Source organism: Macrosteles quadrilineatus, unplaced genomic scaffold (assembly GCF_028750875.1).
Source record: "Macrosteles quadrilineatus isolate MER2022 unplaced genomic scaffold, UCM_ALF_1.0 Scaffold_1__1_contigs__length_201487025, whole genome shotgun sequence".
Taxonomy (NCBI): Eukaryota; Metazoa; Arthropoda; class Insecta; order Hemiptera; family Cicadellidae; genus Macrosteles; species Macrosteles quadrilineatus.
The window spans coordinates 110,236,705-110,263,305 of NW_026542594.1; the positions used below are offsets into that span (position 1 = coordinate 110,236,705).

A 26,601-nucleotide genomic window follows, 5' to 3' on the forward strand; every position below is an offset into this window, starting at 1 on the left:
TCTTGTGAGTCAATGGTATAAGTGTAAATATAGGTTTTAAGCGTTATTAGATGTATTTTCTTTTATTTACTTTCCATTAAATTAGTACAATATATCTAAAGGTTATCATGATTAAATAAGTAAGTAACTTAATTAGCCTACACATGCTCTTTGCCGACATTACAAAAGTTCACTCAGACGACTAACCAAATATATATTTATAAACCTTAAGAAACATACTAAAACAACACACCCCCACCGAAGAAGTTCTGCAGACTAAGCAAATGTTTATTTGACTGATTGGATTTTTACTTAAATGTTTCCTTAAATAACATTAACAAGTACTTAGATTTGTTGCTACAGGGAAGGTATTGAAGTGTTTTATTGTTTAATTTTTATCCCCTATGTGCAAAGTAAATCAATTTGCCAACTTTGTTCAGTATATATCCTTAAACCAGCAATCTGAAACAGTTTACTAAGGCTCGTTTTACATATACACTGCATGCCGTTATACTGATTTCCAGCCAACAACTGCAAGGGTCCACTGTTCACATTAACACTGACACCGGCACTCCAGCTTTTGCATGTGTAGAGATAGCAATGGTACATAATAAAGCAATACGAGATGTTAGCCCGTCCTACGTACGGGAATTCAGTAGCCAGTTAAAACCGTGTACAATTCAGATCAGCTAGTTTACACATATAAAGACAAAGTTTCTTGCAGTTTTAATGTAAAAAATCATCTTGTAAACAAATGTTGTGTGACCAAATATGTTTTTATTCCATCATAGGCCTATACGATATGCATTTTAAATCCGTTAATTTTTAAATAAAACAGCAATTCTGCAATTTTTACGATGTGAAAAGCGTTGAAGTGAGATTTGCAGCCGATTCGCACAGACGCACACTGATTATAAGTAGCATATTGTAGAGAGAGTAATAGTCAAAATTGAGAAGTGTATAGACCTAGTCAACGATACCACCTTCCATAGCGCATACCTGCCTCTTCCATAATTATTATCACCACAATACAACTACTATACACAATTTCCAGTAGGTCTGAATAGAAACGACCTAAAACAAAACGATAATATCCAATAAAATTCACAGTACACAAACTTTGGTGTCCTAACATCAAAACGAATCGTCACACCTATCCTTTATATGAATTTCACTGCATTAATTGATAAATAAATATGCGTAAACAAAGAAAAGTAAAAACAATAACAGTTTGTTTTGAAACAGCTGTTTGGTTCAAATAACATTCATTTGAAAATAAGAACTGGTCACATGTAGCAGGAATATAAAAAGTAAACACGCTAGTAAAGCTAATGACGTAATTGTCAATGTTTATTATCTATACCGTTTTCAGTGTTTTCAGTTCTATTCTTGATAATTACACACCCTCATTGAAGAAATGTACATCTTAATTTCCCATATTAGTTAACTTAAACTACAATATATTCATAGTTGAAATAAAAGTGATATTATTTTCACGTTTGGGGGCGCTGATATAGGTGCCCCCAAACGTAACCACAACTGAACACGATTTTAAGGATGGTTTGTCTAATTGCAGTATCCTAGGTCAATGTTGACGTTGTGTTCAATCTATGTCATCCATCTGTTTATCTTTGTATAAAACCCGGCTGAGGTTGTGGTCGTAATTTAAAATCGTGATTCCTGATTATTCTTGATCTTCTTTTTATGACATCAATATTTCCGGGCCTAATCTATACAAAGTTAAAGCAGACAAACATTAATTGTAAACAAAAAGCTACCATGAAAAATTAAAACATGTAAACATTGTTATTTTTCTAATCTTTCCTTGAAAAGTGGAGCAGTAAAATAATTTGCATTTATCCTTTTTTATTAAGACTCGTGTACAGAGCCTCGATTTGTACTGTGGTTTAATTAATATTGGTTTAAACTGTGGTCTAATTATCTCTACTAATCTTACTTATTTCCTATAATCAATGACAAAAATAAAATAACCTCATAGTTCCATAGTTTATATTTAACCAGCTGTTAGTTAAAACAAATTATATTGCTCTAAAACAAATCGAAGATTACAAAGATTGCTTTAAAAAATAATTTGAACATCCTAGTATTTTACTATGTATATTTAATTAATCTGCCATCCTCTTACAGAAGAATTGAACGTATCAATGATTAGCATTACACAAAGTATAAATAAGTCAATCCTAAGTATGTCTTTACATTTTTATCCAAATGCTGAATTTGTGACACAAAAGCTGAATGTTTACAGCTGTTATGTTAAGCAAATTATTTTATGCCAAAAGCTAGTTTAGAATCTTAGCGTCGGCTGCTAGACTTTTTAAAAATTAAAACTTAATTTCTAAAAAACTGGGACCCTAAACTAAAATTATGGCTTCGACATTCCCTAGTTCTCAAAATTATCTTTCTTTCAACCCAAAAATCATGAAAATCCGTCGAGTGGTTGATTCAGAATCGTGAAATAAAAAAACACACTTTCGTTTCAATATTATAGATTGCAATGTTACCCTTGTATAGATTGTTGAAAAAAGAGGGAAGAATCGAGTGCTGGGTGCATCCTTTAAACGTGAAAAGAAACCAAGTTGGGGCTTTTATATTCTTATAAAAAAAAATTAATTACAGTGAAAAATTCTTTAATTATTTTATGATGAGTATTGAAACTATAATATGTAAATATGTATGAAGATAACGTGTGTATTCTTGAACTAAACTAATAAAATAAGTATTTCAAGATCTACTTCCAACATAATCAAAACTTAGCACACTACAGTACCAAATAACCAAAAGTTAAAACACATGGTTTAGGCGGACCACAGGTTCCGATTGTATGTGAACAATATGAATAGACCTCTACCCCTACTCCTCCAGCAGGCCCGTTTGGCATTTACCAGACACCAGCAGCACTCCCTCGACAAGTCCATGACTGCCGGGTAGTGATTAACCGACCACGACACTAGTAATGCATATATGAATGGGCCAATATTCTTCTGCACCCAACTGCTAGTTAAACGACGCCCGACACATGACAGCTTGGTATATGTGAAACAGGTCTTAGACTACTTTCCAAAAGAATACCAAGTGAATTTTCACCGTAGTATTTTTTAATGAGATAGTTTATTTATTTATCTCCCAACGGCAACCACCATTTTACATTGTGAGAAGCTATATCTTACAATATCGGTTTAATTTATCTAAAAATGTTCATACTAAAAAAAATCTGTTATTTACATGACCACATTCTGTTGGTGGCCCAATTCAACTACGACCATTTTGTTTTCCAAACTGGCGACAACTTAAACATGGGGATGGAATCAACCCACCTTGAGCCTCAGTTTGTCTCTATCCTCTCGCACGCTACTCAGCACAGCCTGAGCTTGCCTCAGCTCTGCCTCAGTTTTACTCAGTTGTTCCTCAAGTGCAGAGTTTCTAGCTCGCAGTTCTTGTAGCTCCTCCTCAACGTGTGATTGACTATCACTTTTCATCTGTGATTCTTCTCTTGTCTATAAATAGCTATTTTATAACAGAGCTTTATTTTACAACATATTTTACAAACTTACAAATTATATTTCATTTGACCGTCTGTCTGGTTGGCAAAGTCCACTTTCACTACATAATCACAAACAACACTGAACTGGTATAAAAGATAAGAAACATTAAAGTTCAAACTCACATTGGAGACTTGGTATTTAGTTCAATAGCATAGCATTTAGAATCCAATAAAAAAAAGACTAATTTGCATTGCTTCAATAAAAAATCATAAAAATTTTGCTTTTTAACTTAAATATATAAAAGTTGTATGTAAATTAATATAAATTAAATTTCCTATTGTAATAAACATGTTTCAAGTAAAAAAATTATAATTTTAAACATCTTGCAAAAAAAGAATAAACATTTTAAATACATTTTTCAAAAGCAATGTTAAAAAATGTTGTGCAAATAATTTTTTTAACTATTTCTTGCTTTCATTCCTTTGCTTTATTCAATTCCCTACATAAATGGTTTTTATTTATAATTATATCTACAATAGTCTATGTTTTACAGCTATTTATGTAAAACACAAACACTGTCTCATCACCACTGTCGTTGTCCGATAGGCCTAGGCCTACGCCGGCGCCACCCGATTCGCAGTCACTTTCACTGTCATTTTCGCACAAAAGTCTGTTAATCTCACTCGAGAATATGCGATCAAATTAATTTGTATTCCGTCCATTTATAAAACATAATAATAAATCTGTTAGACCTACTAAGTTATAATGACTTATTTACACTGAAAGTACGAACACAAACAACTACATGAAATCTGTTGCACCATATAGCCAGCCATACAAAACAAATTTTAGTTACATAATGTTAATGCAATTTAAAACGAACTTTAAATACTTTAAAGGGTGAATGTTTTTATTGTAGGCTACAGTTGAATTTGAATGTTAAATATCCTTTCTCTTTTTTGTATACTTTAATGCCCTTTTTGGATGTTAATATCAAGATTCCAACTACTGTAATATTTTCCTGGTCAAAACTACCATAATCCACTTTCGGAAGAGGTAAATAAAAAAAAAACAAGCATGGTACGTCTATTGACTTTTTTTACATTTAGTTACTTATACAAATATCAAATCACCTTTGTTCCGCTCAACTGGCTTTCACCTCTCTGAAAGCAATCCTAGTTATTAAAATAAATACCCCGCCGCAGCAAACCTGCAGACTTAGCGAATTTCCATTTGCCTGATTGGATTTAAACTAAAATGTCTCCTAAAAATATTACATTTATTCCCTATTTAAACAGAACTAGTCTAATGAGTACTTAGGTTTGCTGCAACGGGGAGGGTAAAAAAGTTGTTTTTTTTATTTAGAATATTAAAAGGCTACTGTGGTTTAGTAAGAAATTAATGTATTTTCCAACTTTTATCAAAATATGTTCATAAACAAGCAAACTACAACAGTTGACTTATTCTCCATATAAGAATAACATGGGAATTTTAAAATTACAATTTTTTTGAATTTTCTCCGTAACAATTAGGCGCATAATAATGCTTCAATATACTAAATTATTTGTTTTTTTAAGCTCTACAAAATGGTTCAAAAATAAATTGTGAAATTTTGTGTTTTTAGGGTCAAAAATGGGAAAAACCTATTTTTACCCCATAAAACCCCCCATAAACCCCCGTTCCCATAGTCCGATCATGCTGGTTCGCGAACTCATTCAAGTTTATCCCGCCTTACACCTTCAAACCAAATTTTATCAAAATCGGACAAAAATTACTCAAGTTATCGTGCGGATGGACATATATATATATGTGTCCATCCGCACGATAACTTGAGTAATTTTTGTCCGATTTTGATAAAATTTGGTTTGAAGGTGTAAGGCGGGATAAACTTGAATATATATATCTCTATATATAGATATATAAAAATTTGAACGAATGGTGTTTTTGGCCTCTGGGGACATCAAAATGAAAAAGTAAATCGGTCCCGGGCTTAGGTCTTACCATGAGACCTACGGTAATAGCTACTTCCCTATAGGGAAATTCGCTAAAAATCCAAGAACAGAAACAATTACTTAGTTCATTCTTAGTCATTCGACTGATCTTAGCTGAGTTTTCCCGAGAACTGAATGTGGTTCAATAAATTATTGGGAGGCCGTGTATGGAAAATGTGGTGTGTGGACACCACAAACTAACCACTTACAAATAAACATTTATAAAACTTTTATAAATACTTTGTTCGGTATTTTGTTTTTTCTGATGTGTTGTTGTTTAGTCACAAGGAAAGGTTTTAGACCATTGCACAGGATTGAAACAAAATGTGCGATAAAAGATAAAACATAATTTCAGATGCTTGACACCTTATTTTTTTAGCTTTGTGGATAAAACCACTTAGTATAATACCTTTGACTATTAATACAACTTCTGTATCCAATAGTCAATGATAATACTAAGGACATTATGCAATACGATCAACTAGAATAATACAGGATTATTCATGACATTAATGCAGGGGATAAAACATGATTTTTTTGGCTGGGTGTTTAAGCAATTTATTTATTTACCTACATTTATTTGCATGATCCGACCATAGAAACGGGGGTTTATTGGGTAAAAATGGGTTTTTTTATTTTTCCATTTTTGACTCTAAAACAAAAATGTTTGTAATTTCTTTCGACCACGGCACGCGCCGTGGTGGAACCTGTGGTTATGTGCTGCGTGGTAGAGCTTGAAAAAAAAATAATTTAGTATAATGAAGCGCTGTTGTATGCCTAACAGTTGAAAATGAAAAAAAAGTGTAATTTAAAATTCCCATGTCATTCTTGTGGAGGAAATGAAAACTGTTGTAGTTTACACGTTTATGGATATACTAGTGGCTTGTAGGGACATAAGTCCCTAAAAGGCTCGATAATATAAAACAAATTATTTTAATATTCAAACAAACTCAGAATTATATATCTTTGTGTCAGAATATAGTATCCCTATACATCATTTCTTTTGTGTAAAAAACAGTTTGTTGTTTGTCTTTGTTTGCATTTGCTGATGTTATTTTCAATAAATAATTTAAATCCCTCCATAGGTTTAACTCTGCTAAAGGCAGCAAACGTATAATTGTTTGTGAATAAATACTGGTTTATTAAGGTAGGTTTGGTTTTGTGATTATTGATAAATGGTGATAAAAAAAAGCTTTCCTGATTAGAATTTTGGATATTGTCTTCTTCAAATATGAAAATGCAAATAAAGGTGTGTTGAGGTAAGCTTAGTTCTTGGTCAAAACCCCTAAATTAGCATCCCTACCCAGTTAATATTTCTAAGTGTATACTCGTTTTGTTAAGGTTTAACAAAATTAGTGTAAAGTAAAGGCATCCCATTGTATTGACCAAACTTAATTTAAAATATATACATACAAAAATACAAATGTGTACAAAAATTGAAAACATCACACTGGCAATTCTCACCCCTAGATTTGTAGTTTTTTTACGTCATCGTATTTTGTCACAACAAAGGCCTAATCTAAACAACCCAAATTAATCAGCCTTTAATTCAGAAATTTCCTTACAATCTTTAGCGTATTTTGCGTTGTTTATTAGACGTTTAAAGTATATTTTTATTTACCCACGCTGCAATAATAATCATGTGTCATAAACATATTATTTCTTCTATTGATTGTTCTTGTGATTATATGTGTCAATCACATATAATCACCGCCTTCATTAGAAGCTTGGCAACATTCGGGAGGGAGTGCATCTAGTGGCTAATGCTACTTAATCAATAGTAGCCTCAGCGACCGCCATCTTCTTAACTTATAATAAAGTCTGATGACAGCTACTCCCGCGATTGGCGAATGGAAAATACTGTATTAAGCGACTAAGCATTGGCCGGTCCATCTCCCGGCTGTTTGTGACATTAGAACCAAACGAATTGCAGTACAGTGAATGAATTAATTAAATATTATGTAAGTTATATTCCTAATAACGAATGATAGCAAGAATAAATAAAATTCATTCCTAATAAACTACAAACAATTATTCAATAGGCTATATAATTAGAAATTAGTAGCCTACTTCTGGACAGGCCTAGACAATTATTCATACCAAGGTTAAAAGTGGACTTCTATAAGCCTAGGTAATTAATTATTTACTTACTATTATGGTTGTAACTGGACGTATGTATAGTCTGTGGCTTGGCAATCAAATAACAGTATTTATATAGGATAGGCTACTGTTATAAACATTTGAAATTACTGAATTGTTTACTGTTTCACAAAATGCAGATTCCATTTTCAGCCAAGCCATTAAAATGAGGATTTGCCGAACAATTATTAATATTACAGAATAGTATTTAATGATATACAACTTTTCACAAATCATAAATTATATGTTAGTTTTGCTATAGTCAAAGGTCCAAATCCAAATGTTCTTTTCTTTTGGTCTGTATGTAGTAATTTGCTAGAATCATAGACTTTATATAAAGTCAATGCTAGAATACTGTAGATGGTTTGTTAAGACCATATGCAACCATTTTTTAAATCGTTTCCCGTTTAACCAACTATTCCAAACGATAAAAAATCATATGGTGCAACACAAATAAACAACCCGATCTCCTACCTATAACCTACACTTTACCTTCCTAATCTAACCTTACTTTAAAACACTTAATGTAGTCACGAATACTCATAAACCCCGACCGACCTTCCCCTAATGCCTAAATTAGATCAGTGTTCAATCTGCGTTTTATTAATACGTGTAACAACTTACTGTACCGTCGATGTAGTTCAACATATAACCTGTGAGGTATTATCGGATTAAAAATATCGATTTTGATGCGGTTCGATATATCGCTTATTAAATCCTTGCTGGCAACACAAATAATAGGTGCCCAAGAGTAAGTAGTCACCGGTCCATATCACTCAGATCCTTGTTTCTTGACGTGCGATATGCTCCGCGCATTGAGAAAGTAGTTCCGTATATTTTCGCAATTTGCAGTGAATTCCCCACCTTAAAAAGATGTTTTAACTGTATTTTCTTGTGTATTAAGATTGTAGGAATGGTTTAAAAACCTTTAAAGAAAAGTCTAGAAAGTTCAGAAATACCTTATGATTCTCTTGTTTACATTTTTCTTGTTAATTCATAAAACTGTCATGGCTACTTTAGTCCCATAAGCCTAATGTTAAAAATTGGAAATTTTAAGTTCGTTTTAAATTGCATTAACATTATGTAATTAAAATTTGTTTGTTTACAAACCATCTCACTATTAGTCTAAGTAATCTTGTTAAGTTTAGCTGAAATGTGTTCAGCCGTTATTGAGTGATGGTGTTATATTGTTTGCATTGAAGTTGATCCCAAAGAGCTTCGCTCGCTCCGTTCAATCATCTCCAGACAGAATTCTCTTTATATTGGTTTTCACAAACTTTTTTAAAACATAAAACATTTTTTATTTTACAAATTTAATAGTATTGGTTGAGTAAATTATTCCTAATAAAATGCATGGTCAAATGGAAAAATAAAATTCATGCCTAATCCACGCTTTTTTGCAACCCTGCTTTTTAATAACATTGGACACCACCGCAAATATGCGACAACAGTCTATTTTAATGTGACCAACAGAGAAATTCATGCCTAATCCATGCTTTTTTTCATGGTCTCACAAAATCATAATTCAAGCTTTTCAAGGTTTTCATGACTGGTGGCAACCCTGCTTTTTAATAACATTGGACACTGCCGCAAATATGCGACGTCAGTCTATTTTAAAGTGACCAGCTGTCGCATATATGCGACAGCAGTCGACGGGTAGAAATCGGCTGTCGCATACGTGCGCCGCTGGTCCATATGAGTGAAAATTTTTTTACTCTTGCGGTAGCGAACGTGTTAAGCATACATAGATTAGGTTAGCCTTTAAAGAAAGTACATCAAGCCTATCAGGAGTTAGAAAACGCAAGTTATACTAGTACCATTGACTATATGTACTTTCTGTGAATTAGATTTATATATTCAATGCTTGTACCATCTGGCCAATCTGGCAACATTGCTCTTGATCTGACAACATGGCGGCAATTGATAAGCCTCTACCATTCGACTAGTGTTCTACTAGTTGTTAGTTGAACTCTTCATTTGTTGTGAAATGCAAAGGCACGCTATTATGTATAATAAAATGATTACGAATGCGAGCTAATGAACTTGGAATTATTTATATTAGCTGACTTCAGAGTATTCCAAATAAACTATGATGTGCCACTCTTTACAACCTTCAACGTCAGTCGAGTTTTGCATCATAATTAACCTCTTTTTCAGAATTGGTATCGAGTACAATTAAGCGAAGTATCGAATATCGGCGATTCTTCGATCCTCCTGGTATTGAAGGTATCAAAGTATCAAAAATCGGAATGGGCCCATCCCTAATTTTTAACCATGAGTGAATGCTGAGACATACAGACCTCATCATCATCCTCAGGGCGAAGTATTGTCTCTTCAACCGCAAGGGTTTCATCAGCTTGTGAACAAGTCTCCACGCTCTGCTCTGTCTCTGATAAACAAAACTGCTTTATTTATTTATTTTATTTATTTACAGAATGCCATTACATCACAAAATGACAGGACATTTGTCAATTACATTATAATACTTAAAGCTAAATAATAATATTCCATTTAAAACAAAATTATTTTAATACTTAACATTCTACCAATTTCCACTTAAAAATTCATTTAAAGAATAAAATGTTTTGGTTAGCAACCAGTTTTTACATTCTTTTTTAAATTTATTTGGATTTGTAATGTTTTTTAAATTATCAGGATCTAAGTTGTACAATTTTGGTCCAATATATTGAGGTGATGCTTCAAATAGTGATAATCTATGGCTAGTGGGCTTAATTAGGTTCTTATGTCTAGTGTTATACTTATGGTTTGTGTGACTCTCCCTGAAAATGGACAAATTGTTGAAAACCCAAAATAATGCTTTTAGTCTCATTCAGAGTTAAATAAAAAGTTAATTAGCAAACATCTAAGGCATACATCTAAGCCAATAGTAATAAAGAAAAGAATATATTCTGTTCACGATCTGTCCAATACTAACTAATGACTAACGGAATAGTTTGGAGTGAATGTTGTTTTGTAACATCCATTTTGAATTGCAGAATTTACTAGATTTTGAATCATCAGTAATGTGAAATTCTCAATGATTCAGAATAATGGAAAAAATTAAAAGGCAGGATGAGAACATGAAGTATAATTTACAGTAAAATTTAGAGTTAAACATAATATACACAAAAACCTTACACAACTATAACAAATCTTTAGCTCTTTTTGGCATTTGAAGAAATTAAGATTCCCTTTAAAATTTTCCTTATATTTAAAATTTATAAACCTCCATTTTAGGTCATATATTTCAGGTCACTTTGGTAAGTTGGGATTAAGGATTGAAGATTTTTTTTCAGATTGGGACTTTCCAAATAAGTTCCTGAAAGTATGGTGAATTCCGCAAATGATGTTACAAACGAACCTTTAATTTATGGCAACAAAGAGTAAAAATTGAACTGTCTCGGCCAGGCTTTTTTTGCTTAAAATTTACGCAACCCTTATGTAAAAATGTAACGTTCATTTGTCTGAGATTGTATGTATTACCACGGCAGTACTGCCACTATGTATCCCTCAAATTGGGAGGTTCGATGCCAGCGGTCTCGTTTGCGTTCCCTCCAGCCACTCACAGTTCTTCGTCTTACTGGTGGCACTTTATTTTAAATTTAGTTAAAATACGAAAGTTAACCAATCAACAGAAAACACTACAAAGGAATTTTGATACACATTGTAAAAAACATGATAATATGGTAATTTAACGTTAATTGTAATGTGAATAATCACTTTCAAACATTCACTTAATCACACCGAACTGTAACCAAAACTACATGATAATTCAGTAAAATACGATGTAAGTTAAATCAATTCAACTACTGTATTACAAACAATTTTTGTTGTCAGGTCTTAATAGGAAACTCTTTATGTATGACCCAGACTTAGTTAACAGATGTTTAAATACAAATATAAAATTCCGGCTTTGCTCTGGATGTAATAAGTCCTGCTGCAGTCTGTGGTTAAACTTAAAAAATATTTCAAACTACGTCCATATGTTTAGTTGTAAACAAAGGGAATTGAGTTTGACAGTTTGATCTAATGTCAACAGATAGCGCCGCCGTTCCCAAACTTTAGCCCTTAACTGTACTTAAGTGATGCCCTTTCTTAATATTCTGAGACGTATTTGCACATCTACGTAAAAATACCTTTAATTTGACACCTCAATCGTTAAAATCCGTTAAGCCGTTATCGAGTTATGACTGTGAAAAGAAACCTGCTTGCGTATTAATATATAGATTAGGTTTGATGAGTACCTAGGTTTGCTGCTACAAGTAAACTAATAAAGTGTATTTTTTTGTAAAAAAATAATACCTTAGTATAAAATAAATAAATTTGCCAAGTTTGATCAAAATAATTTAGGTGGCACGGTAAGACTTAGGCCCGGGACTGATTTACTTTTTCATTTTGATGTCCCCAGAGGCTAAAAACACCATTCGTTCAAATTTTTATATATATATATACTAGCTGAACCCGGCAGACGTTGTCTTGCCTTTGACTATTTATAGTCCCGCGGGCTTTGCCCCGTTTAACTTCTTAATTTTCAAGATGATCTCGTTCGCATGGCTCAATCACGTACCCGCACGTTGAACCGCAGGGGGCTCACGCTTGCGTGGGTTCGTGGCCTGGGCGACCACGCGGACCCTAGCTCTCCCAGAGGGGAGGTAACTGCCCGGTGTCAGACCCGGCACTTCAGGTAGACCACAGTTATGGACGACTGGTAAGCGCCAGCCCCTTAGGGGGAGCCTCCAGTGACATTCCCTCCATTCAGGGTGGGGGGGGTGTTTAGCTCTCAGTGACGCCGTTAATTCCGCCTCTCCTCATCTACCTGTAACTGTGGTTGTGACTGAGTCCTACCTGTTGTGTTCGACTGACATTTTGTGAGGCATATCCTCGACTTTGGAAGTAGCCTCGTCCTGGGAGGTGAAATACCTAGCCCCCAGAGGGGAGGTAAATGCTCCGTGTTGGTATCGGCATTTTCAAGTTGGCCACAGACATGGTCGACTGGGCATCGGGTCCCAGTGACATTCCTTTATCCAGGATGGAGGGGTGTTTAGCTCTAGGAGAGATGGAAGTACATCATAATCTCTAACCTACCTGTGTCTGTGGTACTTTGGGCTTCGGCCTGCTTGTGGTGTGCGACCAGCATTCAGTGGGCAAATCCTCGACTTTGGAAGTAACCTTTCCTGGAGGTGAAAACGGGCAAGTACCCGCAGCTCACGGGGACACTCAAGGGCAACGTAACTTTCCGCAGTGTGAGGGCAACGGTTTGTAGGTACTTATGCAAACCTATCCCTGTCTCTGAGCACGGACGGTATGGTTATCTTGAGTGTGGGGGGTTCTTCCCGGAACCTCAATTGAGTCAAGGGTGTCGCCACCTCTGGTGGATAGGTTCATCCGGGTGGGTCCCACTTCTATACCTGCCTCCTTTTGGGAAACCCTGATGGCCTGGCAGTGATGTTGGGTCTGACGGGCAAACGAAGTAGATCGGGTGCTGGGTCCGAGCCCGCCAGGGGTATCTGGGGATCTATCGCTCTGGATATCTCTGGTTCCCAGCAATGGGTCAGGCCTCGATCGGGTAGCGGTGTAAATGGGAGGTTGGGGTTCCCCCTGTCAGCGTGCTGATGGTCCCCTTCCTCCTGGCTATTGATGGCGGGTTCTGCCTGTCAGGGATGAGATAGGTCCCGAGTGTTGCTTGCACTAAATGCGTCGGGGCGCTCTACTATGGACCTCTAGGTTCCGACCTAGTGGAACCCAGGTGGAGTGACGCTTAAACAAGCAGCCGGAATCCCTGGTTAGGATTGAGGGGCAACCCTCTTTCCGAAGGGTCTGCTTCGGCAGCCGGCGAGCCTGATGACCTTAAGTCATCCGCCCATGATGTGCTAAAGGTTGATGCGTAAGCTTCGGCCTACATCATGGGGCCCGGGTATGTCCTGAAGGATAGGTACCGGGTAAGCAGTCAGGGGGCTTCGGCTCTCATGACAACAAATGTAAATGTAAATGTAATGTAATGTAATGGCTCAATCACGTCCTGGTTGAAGTTCGTTCGCTACGCTCACTCACCTTTAGGTTGGAGCTCGTTCGCTACGCTCACTTACCTTTAGGTTGGAGCTTGTTCGCTGCGCTCACTTGCCTTCAAGTTAGCTCGTTCGCTACACTCACTTGCCTTCAGGTTAGCTCGTTCGCTACGCTAACTCGCCTCCAGGTTGAAGTTTGTTCGCTACGCTCACTCACCTTTTGGTTGCAAATTAGCTGTTGTCATAAATGTAAAAGAAATAATAGTGCTGCACCCTGTTGGTAATCCTTGAAAAAGAGAATCTGAAGTCAAACCGGGCAAAGGATTTCCGAAAATACAACTATGTATCATTGTCCTGCTATTAGAATCCCAGGCCAAGCCACCCCTCTACTCTAAATATAGCTTCAAGGTTGCACCAACCCATCCCACCCTTCTATTGTTTGTTTTGCCTTACTAGTATTTCTATTCTGACTTTTTCTTTAAACATTAAATGAAATAAATCATGGAAGTCGTCAAGGAATAAAAGTGATAAAACTTTTTAACTTTATAGAGCAAAACTACTGACTCAACCAGTTCTTGGAAGTACTTGACTTGCCTACAACAATGTCGTCATAAAATATTAATGGTTTTAGGTTTTGGGAATGCTAATGGTTTTTATTGCCCCACAACTCTAGTAATAAATTATGAAAATCCTAAACAATCATCTGATAAACCTTTTTATGTGCTCCTAACCAACGACAGTGAATTGAAAGTAATTAATTGTTATAATCTGTACCGGAACCGACTACACTAGGTAATTATGCTAGTACCTTGGTGCACTGCAGACCAAGAACTGAATGCATTTATATGCTTTTAAAAGTTTTAAATAAACAACCCGTTATTGTGTTGGTTGGAAAAAAGTAACCAGTTGTGTTACATTATTTTGTCAAAATGTTGCTGCAAACATCTTTATTCCTAAAAATGCTTTACCTAATTTTTAACTACTTTATTATGGCTATGACATGCTATGACCTATCATAGTTGTAAAATAGGTTAACTTTATTAGGTAAACTTTATCTTAACTGTTTTTCTTGACATAATCATGTTAGGAGCCAAAGGTGTTGATAATGTGTGATACTGTAATTGTTGTTAGAAAACCATAAATGTAGGAAATTATTCATTTTTATAGTAATATCAATTAAATAAAATGAGAAAAATACTGGAAGCCCTGTACTGTACTCATTTTGTACCAGGAACAAATAAAATAGGTAAGGGCAAAAATTGATTATTTTAAAATGTTACATTGGTTAAAATCAGAATTATTAACCTTAGTAGGGTTCCAAAACTGTGATTGGAAAATTCTTTGGAGTCTATCATAATAACATAAATATTTGCTGGGTAATATTTGATATTCAAAAATATTATGAAGTATTCGATTCAATTCGATTTGAACCCAAAAATCACTATTCGCACACCCCTAATACTATGTAGCCTTGACTTTTATGAGATCAATAAATAACGAGTATGCCTAGAAACTGGTGGTAATAAATAATTCTTTTCAAATTATTTAGGGGAAAATGAAATTATAGCCTAAGCTTAAAAATATATATGGAATCTTTTTCTAACCTGAAACTACATCCTCTTCTTCTGTAATGACCAAAGTGCGTTGGCGTTCCATCTTGCGACTAAGTTCAGCAATGACACAGTGAAGTTCAGTGAGACGTTCCTCATACTGCTGTGCAACCGAGCTCTCAGTCTGCGCGACTGTGCGTTCCAGCATGTCTCGCTCGTGTGTAACAGCATGCAATCGCGATGTCAGGTCGAGGATCTCACCTCTCAGAGATGCCAGAGCTGCTAGATGGAGCTGAAATGACAAATGATCTGTCAGGAGACAAAGAGGTGGGTATACTTTAAAACATTTTAAAATTGAGTGCTCTGATTTGTAATTGACTAGTCCAAACAGTCAGTAACAGCATTAAGGATATCTATATTCTAGATTCTCAGATCCTAAATTGTGAAACTCTGATACAGTGTACTGTAGTGATAACAATGATTTAAATTCAAGTAGTTTATTGCCATTAAGTATACATGTCATACAATAGGCCAGGTCAATGGAGATAATACAATTCAAAGTACAATGTACAGAGTCAAGTGTAAATAGATGAACGTGCTATACTAATAAACTAATAATACTGGGTTTTTGTACAAAAATATTTGAGATGTATTGATAATTATGGTAATAATGATGATTAAAGGACTCAGATAGTAGCTCTTTCAGATCCATGACAGTAATTCTACAAGTACAAGTTCAGATTACATGACAATCACTATCCTCCCTTGACGTTTTTGGGGGTAAAGCAATATACTGGTTTATGAGTATGGTTGTTCCTGATTGACCTATGATTTTTCTAAAGTAATTTTAGAGGTTCTGAATCGTTTTGGTTTGGTGAGCAGGGTTCCATTCGATGCCACAAAGGGATCATTAATTTCTTGGTGCAAGATTGATGCTCAGGTCTTTTATTTTTTTTATTTTTTTCAAATCAATATGGATCACCAGCCGTTTACCTGTTGTTTCCTCTCTGGAAACAGATGGTTTATGTTTCTTTTGTAATATAAGTCATATGGCACAAGAGCTTGGTGTGAAAACTATTGGTCTAGTCATTGTGAGTTGAGGTGTAGTGGTGTACACAGCGAATTTGAAGCATTCACTGTTAAGAGCTTGATGTGAAAACTATTGGTCTAGTCAGACTGAGTTGAGGTGTAGTGGTGTATACAGCAAATTTGAAGCATTCACTGTTAAGAGCTTGATGTGAAAACTATTGGTCTAGTCAGACTAGTCCAGTAAATAGAGACAGAAATAGGGGGGTTAACTTACAAACGGTCCGGTAAGTCTAAATTTTTTATATGTTGTCTAGGATGGTAAGTAGCTGTTAAAACCGCAAAATGCACAATTCTACCCCCTCCGCGCCCGCTGCCATATTGAAAAATCGAAGAAATTGGTACTTTCTAGAGATTTTCGCCTATATCTCCGTTTTGGTGCTTTTAGCGAAAAATATGTAATTGCAATGTTGTAGACAATTAAATTTCCTATAATATAAGTATAACAATTTGGTTCTAAGACTTATGGATACGAAAATATTCAAATTATTTTACAATAAAACGTAAATTTTTTTGTTATTTTGCCAAATCTCTTTCTTTAGATCGCTTTAATTCAGTAATGAAATATTCTAGGATAACAAGTATCCCAATCACATGTATAGAGCATTTAATTACCTACAAAATGCTTCTATTCTTTAGGCCAACCGTTTGATGTGGGGCTGAAAGGAATGTGGGGCTTGATGAGGATGTAGTTTCAGGTTAGAAAAAGATTCCATATATATTTTTAAGCTTAGGCTATAATTTCATTTTCCCCTAAATAATTTGAAAAGAATTATTACCACCAGTTTCTAGGCATACTCGTTATTTATTGATCTCATAAAAGTCAAGGCTACATAGTATTAGGGGTGTGCGAATAGTGATTTTTGGGTTCAAATCGAATTGAATCGAATACTTCATAATATTTTTGAATATCAAATATTACCCAGCAAATATTTATGTTATTATGATAGACTCCAAAGAATTTTCCAATCACAGTTTTGGAACCCTACTAAGGTTAATAATTCTGATTTTAACCAATGTAACATTTTAAAATAATCAATTTTTGCCCTTACCTATTTTATTTGTTCCTGGTACAAAATGAGTACAGTACAGGGTTTCCAGTATTTTTCTCATTTTATTTAATTGATATTACTATAAAAATGAATAATTTCCTACATTTATGGTTTTCTAACAACAATTACAGTATCACACATTATCAACACCTTTGGCTCCTAACATGATTATGTCAAGAAAAACAGTTAAGATAAAGTTTACCTAATAAAGTTAACCTATTTTACAACTATGATAGGTCATAGCATGTCATAGCCATAATAAAGTAGTTAAAAATTAGGTAAAGCATTTTTAGGAATAAAGATGTTTGCAGCAACATTTTGACAAAATAATGTAACACAACTGGTTACTTTTTTCCAACCAACACAATAACGGGTTGTTTATTTAAAACTTTTAAAAGCATATAAATGCATTCAGTTCTTGGTCTGCAGTGCACCAAGGTACTAGCATAATTACCTAGTGTAGTCGGTTCCGGTACAGATTATAACAATTAATTACTTTCAATTCACTGTCGTTGGTTAGGAGCACATAAAAAGGTTTATCAGATGATTGTTTAGGATTTTCATAATTTATTACTAGAGTTGTGGGGCAATAAAAACCATTAGCATTCCCAAAACCTAAAAGCGTTCTCAAGCTGCTTGCCATTATTTTCAAGGAACCAAAATTGTCTCTTCTGCATCTTGACCCCTTTGCAAGGCATGGGTATAGCGGCTAATATATATATATATACATATACATATATATATATGTGTGTGTCCGTGAAACAAGATAAAATACCCCCGTCGAAGCAAACCTGCATACTAAGAGAATTTAACCGCAGGGGGCCCACGCTTGCGTGGGTTCGTGGCCTGGGCGACCACGCGGACCCTAGCTCTCCCAGAGGGGAGGTAATTGCCCGGTGTTGGAACCGGCACTTCAGGTAGACCACAAGCTATGGACGACTGGACAAGCCAGCCTCTTTGGGTTGTACCCAAAGTGAGAGTACCCAGTGACATTCCCTCCATTCAGGGTGGTGGGGTGTTCAGCTCTGCTAGTGTTGATTAAGTTCATAGATCTTTCACCTGCCTGTAGCTTGTGGTTGTGACTGAGTCCTACCTGTTGTGTACGACTGACATTTTGTGAGGCATATCCTCGACTTTGGAAGTAGCCTCGTCCTGGGAGGTGAAATACTTAGCCCCCAGAGGGGAGGTAAATGCTCCGTGTTGGTATCGGCATTTTCAAGTTGGCCACAGACATGGACGACTGGGCATTGGGTCCCAGTGACATTCCTTTATCCAGGATGGAGGGGTGTTTAGCTCTAGGAGAGATGGAAGTGCATCATAATCTCTAACCTACCTGTGTCTGTGGTTCTTTGGGCTTCGGCCTGCTTGTTGTGTGCGACCAGCATTCAGTGGGCAAATCCTCGACTTTGGAAGTAACCTTTCCTGGAGGTGAAAACGGGCAAGTACCCGTAGCTCACGGGGACACTCAAGGGCAACGTAACTTTCCGCAGTGTGAGGGCAACGGTTTGTAGGCACTTATGCAAACCAATCCCTGTCTCTGAGCACGGACGGTATGGTTATCTTGAGTGTGGGGGGTTCTTCCCGGAACCTCAATTGAGTCAAGGGTGTCGCCACCTCTGGTGGATAGGTTCATCCGGGTGGGTCCCACTTCTATACCTGCCTCCTTTTGGGAAACCCTGATGGCCTGGCAGTGATGTTGGGTCTGACGGGCAAACGAAGTAGATCGGGTGCTGGGTCCGAGCCCGCCAGGGGTATCTGGGGATCTATCGCTCTGGTTATCTCTGGTTTCCCAGCAATGGGTAAGGCCTCGATCGGGTAGTGGTGTAAATGGGAGGTTGGGGTTCCCCCCGTCAGCGTGCTGACGGTCCCCTTCCTCCTGGCTATCGATGGCGGGTTCTGCCTGTCAGGGATTAGATAGGTCCCGAGTGTTGCTTGCACTAAATGCGTCGGGGCGCTCTACCATGGACCTCTAGGTCCTGACCTAGTGGAACCCAGGTGGAGTGACGCTTAAACAAGCAGCCGGAATCCCTGGTTAGGATTGAGGGGCAACCCTCCTTCCGAAGGGTCTGCTTCGGCAGCCGGCGAGCCTGATGACCTTAAGTCATCCGCCCATGATGTGCTAAAGGTTGATGCGTAAGCTTCGGCCTACATCATTGGGCCCGGGTATGTCCTAACGGATAGGTACCGGGTATGTAGTCAGGGGGCTTCGGCTCTCATGACAAATAAATAATAAATAAATAATAAATAATAATACTAAGAGAATTTCCATTCACCCGGCTTGATTTCTACTAAAATATTCCCTATAAATTTTCAGATTTATTTCCTATTTAAATAACATTAATTTTAGTGAGTAGTTAGGTTTGCTGCTACGGGAAAGATGTTGAGGTGTGTTTTTTTCAATTGAAATATTGATAGCTTAGTATGAAATAAGCCAAATTGCCAAATTTGAGTGAAATATATCCATAAACAAGCAAACTAGAACAGTTTATTTATTCTCCATAAGAATAACATGGGAATTTTAAATTTACAATTTCTTAAATTTTCTCCGTAGTCAATGAACATTCAAAAAAACTTCAATATACTAAATTATTAGTTTTTTTAAGCTCTTCAAAATGGTCTAGAGAGAAATTTAGATATTTAAAGTTTTTAGGGTCAAAAATGAGAAAAACCCATTTTTACCCCATAAAACCCTCCATAAACCCCTGATCCCATGGTCCAATTATGCTGGTTCGCGAACTCGTTTGAATAAATGTAGGTTTACACGTTTGTACCAAATTTTATCAAAATCGGATCAATTTTGCTCGAGTTATCGCGCTAACGGACACATATATAAATATATATATATATATATGAATTTGAACGGATGGTGTTTTTGGCCTCTGGGGACCTCAAAACGAAAAAGTAAATCGGTCCCGGGTCTAGGTCTTACCATGAGACCTACGGTAATAGCTTATTCCCTATATGGGAAATTCGCTAATAATTCAAATTCAAATAACATTAGGTTTAACGATTACCTAGGTTTGCTGCCTACAGGGAGGGTAATAAATTGTGTTTTTTAGTAAAATAATAATAGCTTAGTATAACATGAATAGATTTGCCAAATGTAATTAAAATATCTATTTACTTATTTAATACTCAAGCAGGATTTTTGTGACAATTACTCCTCCGAAACTACTGAACCGATTGACATGTTTTTGGTCTCATCGGAAAGAGCGTAACGTGAAGTTGTGCAGGAAACTATCTTTTTAGGGAAATAATTAGAGAGTGAGGCCCTGGGGCCCTTTAAAGTTTCGTATTTCTCCATAAGATTAACATGGGAAACAAAAATTGTTTTGAATCTCCAGCTGTTGTCAAAAATTAAAAGTGAGAATAAGAACACATGTTGTAAACCGTCAATAAGTTTGCTAATTTAACCAGCGAGCACATTGTTTGCTGAATTTAACAGTTTGCTACAAACATTTACTGTCTTGGTTGAAATGAAATGTTTACTATTTGAATTTCGGTTGGCGTAAATATTACAATAGAAAAAAGTGAGAGAGCCTGGATAAATTGATATCTTAAAAAGAACACTGAATTAACACTGTGCTGCATTTCTTATTAATAATTGAAAGAGTCCATTTGCAAACTATGGAAACACAGGAAAGTCATAGAACACCACCAAGGAGAAGAAATAGATGTTTTTTTAGAATTTATAATGTTATTATGGGTAACCTAATGCGGCTATGAGTAAAAAACACACATCCGCACATCTATACACACATCTATTTGTAGAAAACACTTAAAAACAAGATCAGCTTTTAAAAAAATGATAAGATATTTACAAGAAATTGTGATTATATCGATCTGTTATGTACCTACATCATGAGTATTTACAAAATCTTTGAGTTGAATCTTTTAAAGTCATCAGAAATTATGACTGTTATTCGTTTTAAAATAACGCCTTTAATACTTAGCAATTGCTCGAATTCGAGCAACAGGGACACTAGTACCCATAAACAAGCAAACTACAACAGTTTACTTATTCTCCATGATAAGAATAACATGGGAATTTTTAATTTACAAATTTCTCCGTAGCCAATAACCTTACAAAAACACTTCAATATACTAAATTATTTGTTTTTTTAAGCTCTTCAAAAAGGTCTAGAGAAAATTTGGAAAATTTTATGTTTTGGGGGTCAAAAATGAGGAAAACCAATTTTAACCCCATAAAACCCCGTTCCCATGGTACGATCATGCTGGTTCGCAAACTCGTTCGAATGAACGTAGGTTTACACGTTTGTACCAAATTTCATCAAAATCGGATCATTTTTGCTCGAGTTATCGTGCTGACGGACACACATATATATATATAGTGGGATGGGTTAGCTGAAAAATATTTCACATCTGGCAACCAACGCGCCCCTTTGGATTCAGATAGTACATGCGTAGACGAGTCCAAAAAGTCCGGGACACAAATTTTTCGGGCACTCTATGGGTGTTGATGACGTAATCAAAATGGCCGCCAAAGTTGTGTGACATGATTCTACATTTTCCTATATAACTCGGATTCATATTTTAATAATGCCCTACATTTTTAGTGATTATTAATCACGAAAAAATTACCTTTCCGATGGTGTACTTAACTTTATTATTTAGATTCATAATACTACGAATATTTATAGTTTTATTAAATATTTTGTTTTTGACTTAGATTTTTTAAAATCATTTTGCTACGTGTCGTGGGTTCCGTTACACGTAGCTGAAAACGTCTTACATACACTTTTTTTGTCAGAATATTACCTTTCTAACGGTATATATAACTTATATTTTAATACAAAAACACTGCTTAAAATTTGCCACAACAATGTATTGGTACACATTGAGTCGTTATCACCCCGATGCAATTTATAAGAGGACCGAAAGGTAATAGCGCTATTGAGTGCTATTAAACTTTTAGTTTTGTTTTAAAAATAGAGACAATAAAATTAAGTACAAGAATTAAATACCCCAGCCGCAGCAAACCTACCGACTAAGCGAATTTCCATTTGTCTGAATTCATTTTCAATTAAATATATTTTAATAACATTAGCTTTAACGAGTACCTAGGTTTGCTGCTACAAGGAAACTAATAAAGTGTGTTTTTTAGTAAAATATTGATAGCTTAGTATAAAATAAATAAATTTACCAAGTTTGATCAAAATATATCCATAAACAAGCAAACTACAACATTTTACAATATTGTCCATAAGAATAACATAGGAATTTTAAATTTACAATTTTTTTAATTTTTCCGTTACTAATAACCGAACAAAAACACTTTCATATACTAAATTAATTGTTTTTTTAATCTCTTTTAAAAGGTCTAAAGATAAATCGGGATATTTTGCGTTTTGAGGGTCAAAAGTGAGAAAAAAAAATTTTTACCCCGCAAAATCCCCCCCCTCCCCTAAAACCTCGTTCCCATGGTCCGATTATGCTGGTTAGCGAACTCATTCAAGTTTATCCCACTTTACACCAGCTTTAAACCAAATTTCATCAAAATCGGACAAAAATTACTCAAGTTGTTCCTAAAACCCCATCTATTGGTTAGATATATTTTATATATAACATAATTTATATTTATACTGATATTTATGTTTTATAATACTGTGCCCACAGATTTGGTCAATGGCACTAAGGGTTAACCTGTTTGATTTAAGCCTATATTATATTTTTGATGTATATGATATTTATGAATTTTGATATAAAATTTAAACAATATTGTTTTGTACACTCTTTTGTTTTAGCGAATTTCCCCATAGGGAGGTAGCTATTACCGTAGGTGGCACGGTGAGACCTAGACCCGGACTAAGACCAATTTACTTTTTCATTTTGATTTTCCTAGAGGCCAAAAACCATTCGTTCAAATTATATATATACAGGGTGTCCCACAAAGAGGTTTAACCGTTTGATTTTATATTTCTTACCCATTCATGGACCGAACATTTTGAAACTTTACACAATTTATAAAGTACAGTAGGTTTAAAAACATTCTGTGAAAGATCTATCTCCCTAACCCTTGTAGAAACAAAATGTTGGTATATTGAATGTTTTTATTAACTAATTATATTATATAAATCAAGTTATTATTAATTTTTAACTAGTGATGGATAACAGTTACAATAAATTTGGACTCTACTTTAGGGTTTTCACTAGGCTATGGTATAATTTCCTGATGAAAAAGCCTTATTTACATAGAATGCGTTAATACAAATGTTCTACAAAACCAAAAACACTATTTTTCAATATGCTCCGATTTTGTTTTTACAAGAGGTAGGGAGCTGAAACTTTCCCAGAATATTTTTAAAATGTACTTTATAGATTGTGTAAAGTTTCAAAATGTTCGGAGCATAAATGGGCAAGTAATCTAAAATCAAACGTTTAAACCCTTTGTGGGACACCCTGTATATATATATACGTCCGTGAACGCGATAACTTGAGTAATTTTTGCCCGATTTTAATGAAATTTGGTTTAAAGCTGGTGTAAAGCGGGTTTACCTTGAATGAGTTCCAGCATAACCAGCATAATCGGACCATGGGAACGAGGTTTTAGGGGGGGGATTTTGCGGAGTAAAAATTGTTTTTTCTCACTTTTGGCCCTCATAACGCAAAATATCCCGATGTCTCTTTAGACCTTTTAAAAGAGATAAAAAAAAAAAACAATTAATTAAGTATATGAAAGTGTTTTTGTTCGGTTATTGGTAACGGGAAAATTAAAAAAATTTTAAATTTAAAATTTCTATGTTATTCTTATGGACAATATTGTAAAATGTTGTAGTTTGCTTGTTAATGGATATATTTTGATCAAACTTGGCAAATTTATTTATTTTATACTAAGCTATCAATATTTTACTAAAAAACACACTTTATTAGTTTCCTTGTAGCAGCAAACCTAGGTACTCGTTAAAGCTAATGTTATTAAAATATATTTAATTGAAAATGAATTCAGACAAATGGAAATTCGCTTAGTCGGTAGGTTTGCTGCGGCTGGGGTATTAATTCTTGTACTTAATTTTATTGTCTCTATTTTTAAAACGAAACTAAAAGTTTAATAGCACTCAATAGCGCTATTACCTTTCGGTCCTCTTATAAATTGCATCGGGGTGATAACGACTCAATGTGTACCAATACATTGTTGTGGCAAATTTTGAGCAGTGTTTTTGTATTAAAATATAAGTTATATATACCGTTAGAAAGGTAATATTCTGACAAAAAAAGTGTATGTAAGACGTTTTCAGCTACGTGTAACGGAACCCACGACACTTAGCAAAATGATTTAAAAAAATCTAAATCAAAAACAAAATATTTAATAAAACTATAAATATTCGTAGTATTATGAATCTAAATAATGAAGTTAAGTACACCATCGGAAAGGTAATTTTTTCGTGATTAATAATCACTAAAAATGTAGGGCATTATTAAAATATGAACCCGAGTTATATAGGGAAATGTAGAATCATGTCACACAACTTTGGCGGCCATTTTGATTACGTCATCAACACCCATAGAGTGCCCGAAAAATTTGTGTCCCGGACTTTTTGGACTCGTCTACGCATGTACTATCTGAATCCAAAGGGGCGCGTTGGTTGCCAGATGTGAAATATTTTTCAGCTAACCCATCCCACTATATATATATATGTGTGTCCGTCAGCACGATAACTCGAGCAAAAATGATCCGATTTTGATGAAATTTGGTACAAACGTGTAAACCTACGTTCATTCGAACGAGTTTGCGAACCAGCATGATCGTACCATGGGAACGGGGTTTTATGGGGGGATTTATGGGGTTAAAATTGGTTTTTCTCCTTTTTGACCCCCAAAACATAAAATTTTCCAAATTTTCTCTAGACCTTTTTGAAGAGCTTAAAAAAACAAATAATTTAGTATATTGAAGTGTTTTTGTAAGGTTATTGGCTACGGAGAAATTTGGAAAATTAAAAATTCCCATGTTATTCTTATCATGGAGAATAAGTAAACTGTTGTAGTTTGCTTGTTTATGGGTACTAGTGTCCCTGTTGCTCGAATTCGAGCAATTGCTAAGTATTAAAGGCGTTATTTTAAAACGAATAACAGTCATAATTTCTGATGACTTTAAAAGATTCAACTCAAAGATTTTGGAAATACTCATGATGTAGGTACATAACAGATCGATATAATCACAATTTCTTGTAAATATCTTATCATTTTTTTAAAAGCTGATCTTGTTTTTAAGTGTTTTCTACAAATAGCCTTACTCATAGCCGCATTAGGTTACCCATAATAACATTATAAATTCTAAAAAAACATCTATTTCTTCTCCTTGGTGGTGTTCTATGACTTTCCTGTGTTTCCATAGTTTGCAAATGGACTCTTTCAATTATTAATAAGAAATGCAGCACAGTGTTAATTCAGTTTTCTTTTTAAGATATCAATTTATCCAGGCTCTCTCACTTTTTTCCATTGTAATATTTACGCCAACCGAAATTCAAATAGTAAACATTTCATTTCAACCAAGACAGTGTAGGGATGGACGGGTCCCGAAATTTCGGGAATTTTTCGGGAAAAAAATATTCCCGATTATCGGGACGGGATTACATTAAACTCGGGAATTTTTCGGGACGGGATTTGGTCCGATCGTCGGCGATTTTTCCGCTTCGCGAGTGCCGATAACGCCGTTATTGCGAGCGATAGGTCCGCGAACGCAGGACCCGAAGTCATTTCGACGATTACGCCGTGACCGCGAAGTCATAACGATGATCGCGCCGTGGCCGCGATTATTGGACCGACGATCGCACCGTGACCGCGAGTCATAACGATGATCGGGCTGTGACCGCGGAGTCATACCGACAGTCACGCCGTGACCGCGGAGTGATAACGACAGTCACGCCGTGACCGCGGAGTCATACCGACAGTCACGCCGTGACCGCGGAGTGATAACGACGATCGCGCTGTGACCACGAGTCATACCGACGATCACGTTGTGACCGCAAGTCATACCGACGATCGCGCCGTGACCGCGAGTCATACCCACGATTGCGCCATGACCGCGGGTCATGACGACGATCGCGCCGTGACCGTGGGGTCATACCGACGATAACCCCGTGACCGCGAGTCATGACGACGATCGTGCCGTGACCGCGGGTCATGACGACGATCGCCCCGTGACCGCGAGTCATGCTGACGATCGCGCCGTGACCGCGAGTCATGACGGCAATCGCGCCGTGACCGTGGAGTCATACCGACGATAAGCCCGTGACCACGGAGTCATACCGACGATCGCGCCGTGACCGCGGAGTCAT

The 26,601-nt window shown here is 35.8% G+C and overlaps 1 protein-coding gene across 6 annotated transcripts in view; it reads right to left on the reverse strand.

The window, feature by feature from the left end:
* Nucleotides 1–26,601, reverse strand: part of LOC128983103 (colorectal mutant cancer protein-like) — a 135,490-nt gene that overhangs the window by 67,262 nt on the left and 41,627 nt on the right. For 5 of the 6 annotated variants that reach the window (XM_054402283.1, XM_054402291.1, XM_054402275.1 and 2 more), the window contains exons 5-7: nt 15,222–15,459; nt 9,913–10,001; nt 3,315–3,494 (exon numbers count right to left, since the gene is read on the reverse strand). In XM_054402283.1, coding sequence (XP_054258258.1) covers nt 3,315–3,494; nt 9,913–10,001; nt 15,222–15,459 — 507 coding nt within the window. The remainder of the gene's footprint in view (nt 1–3,314; nt 3,495–9,912; nt 10,002–15,221; nt 15,460–26,601) is intronic. The other variant, XM_054402307.1, reaches the window with a different exon arrangement.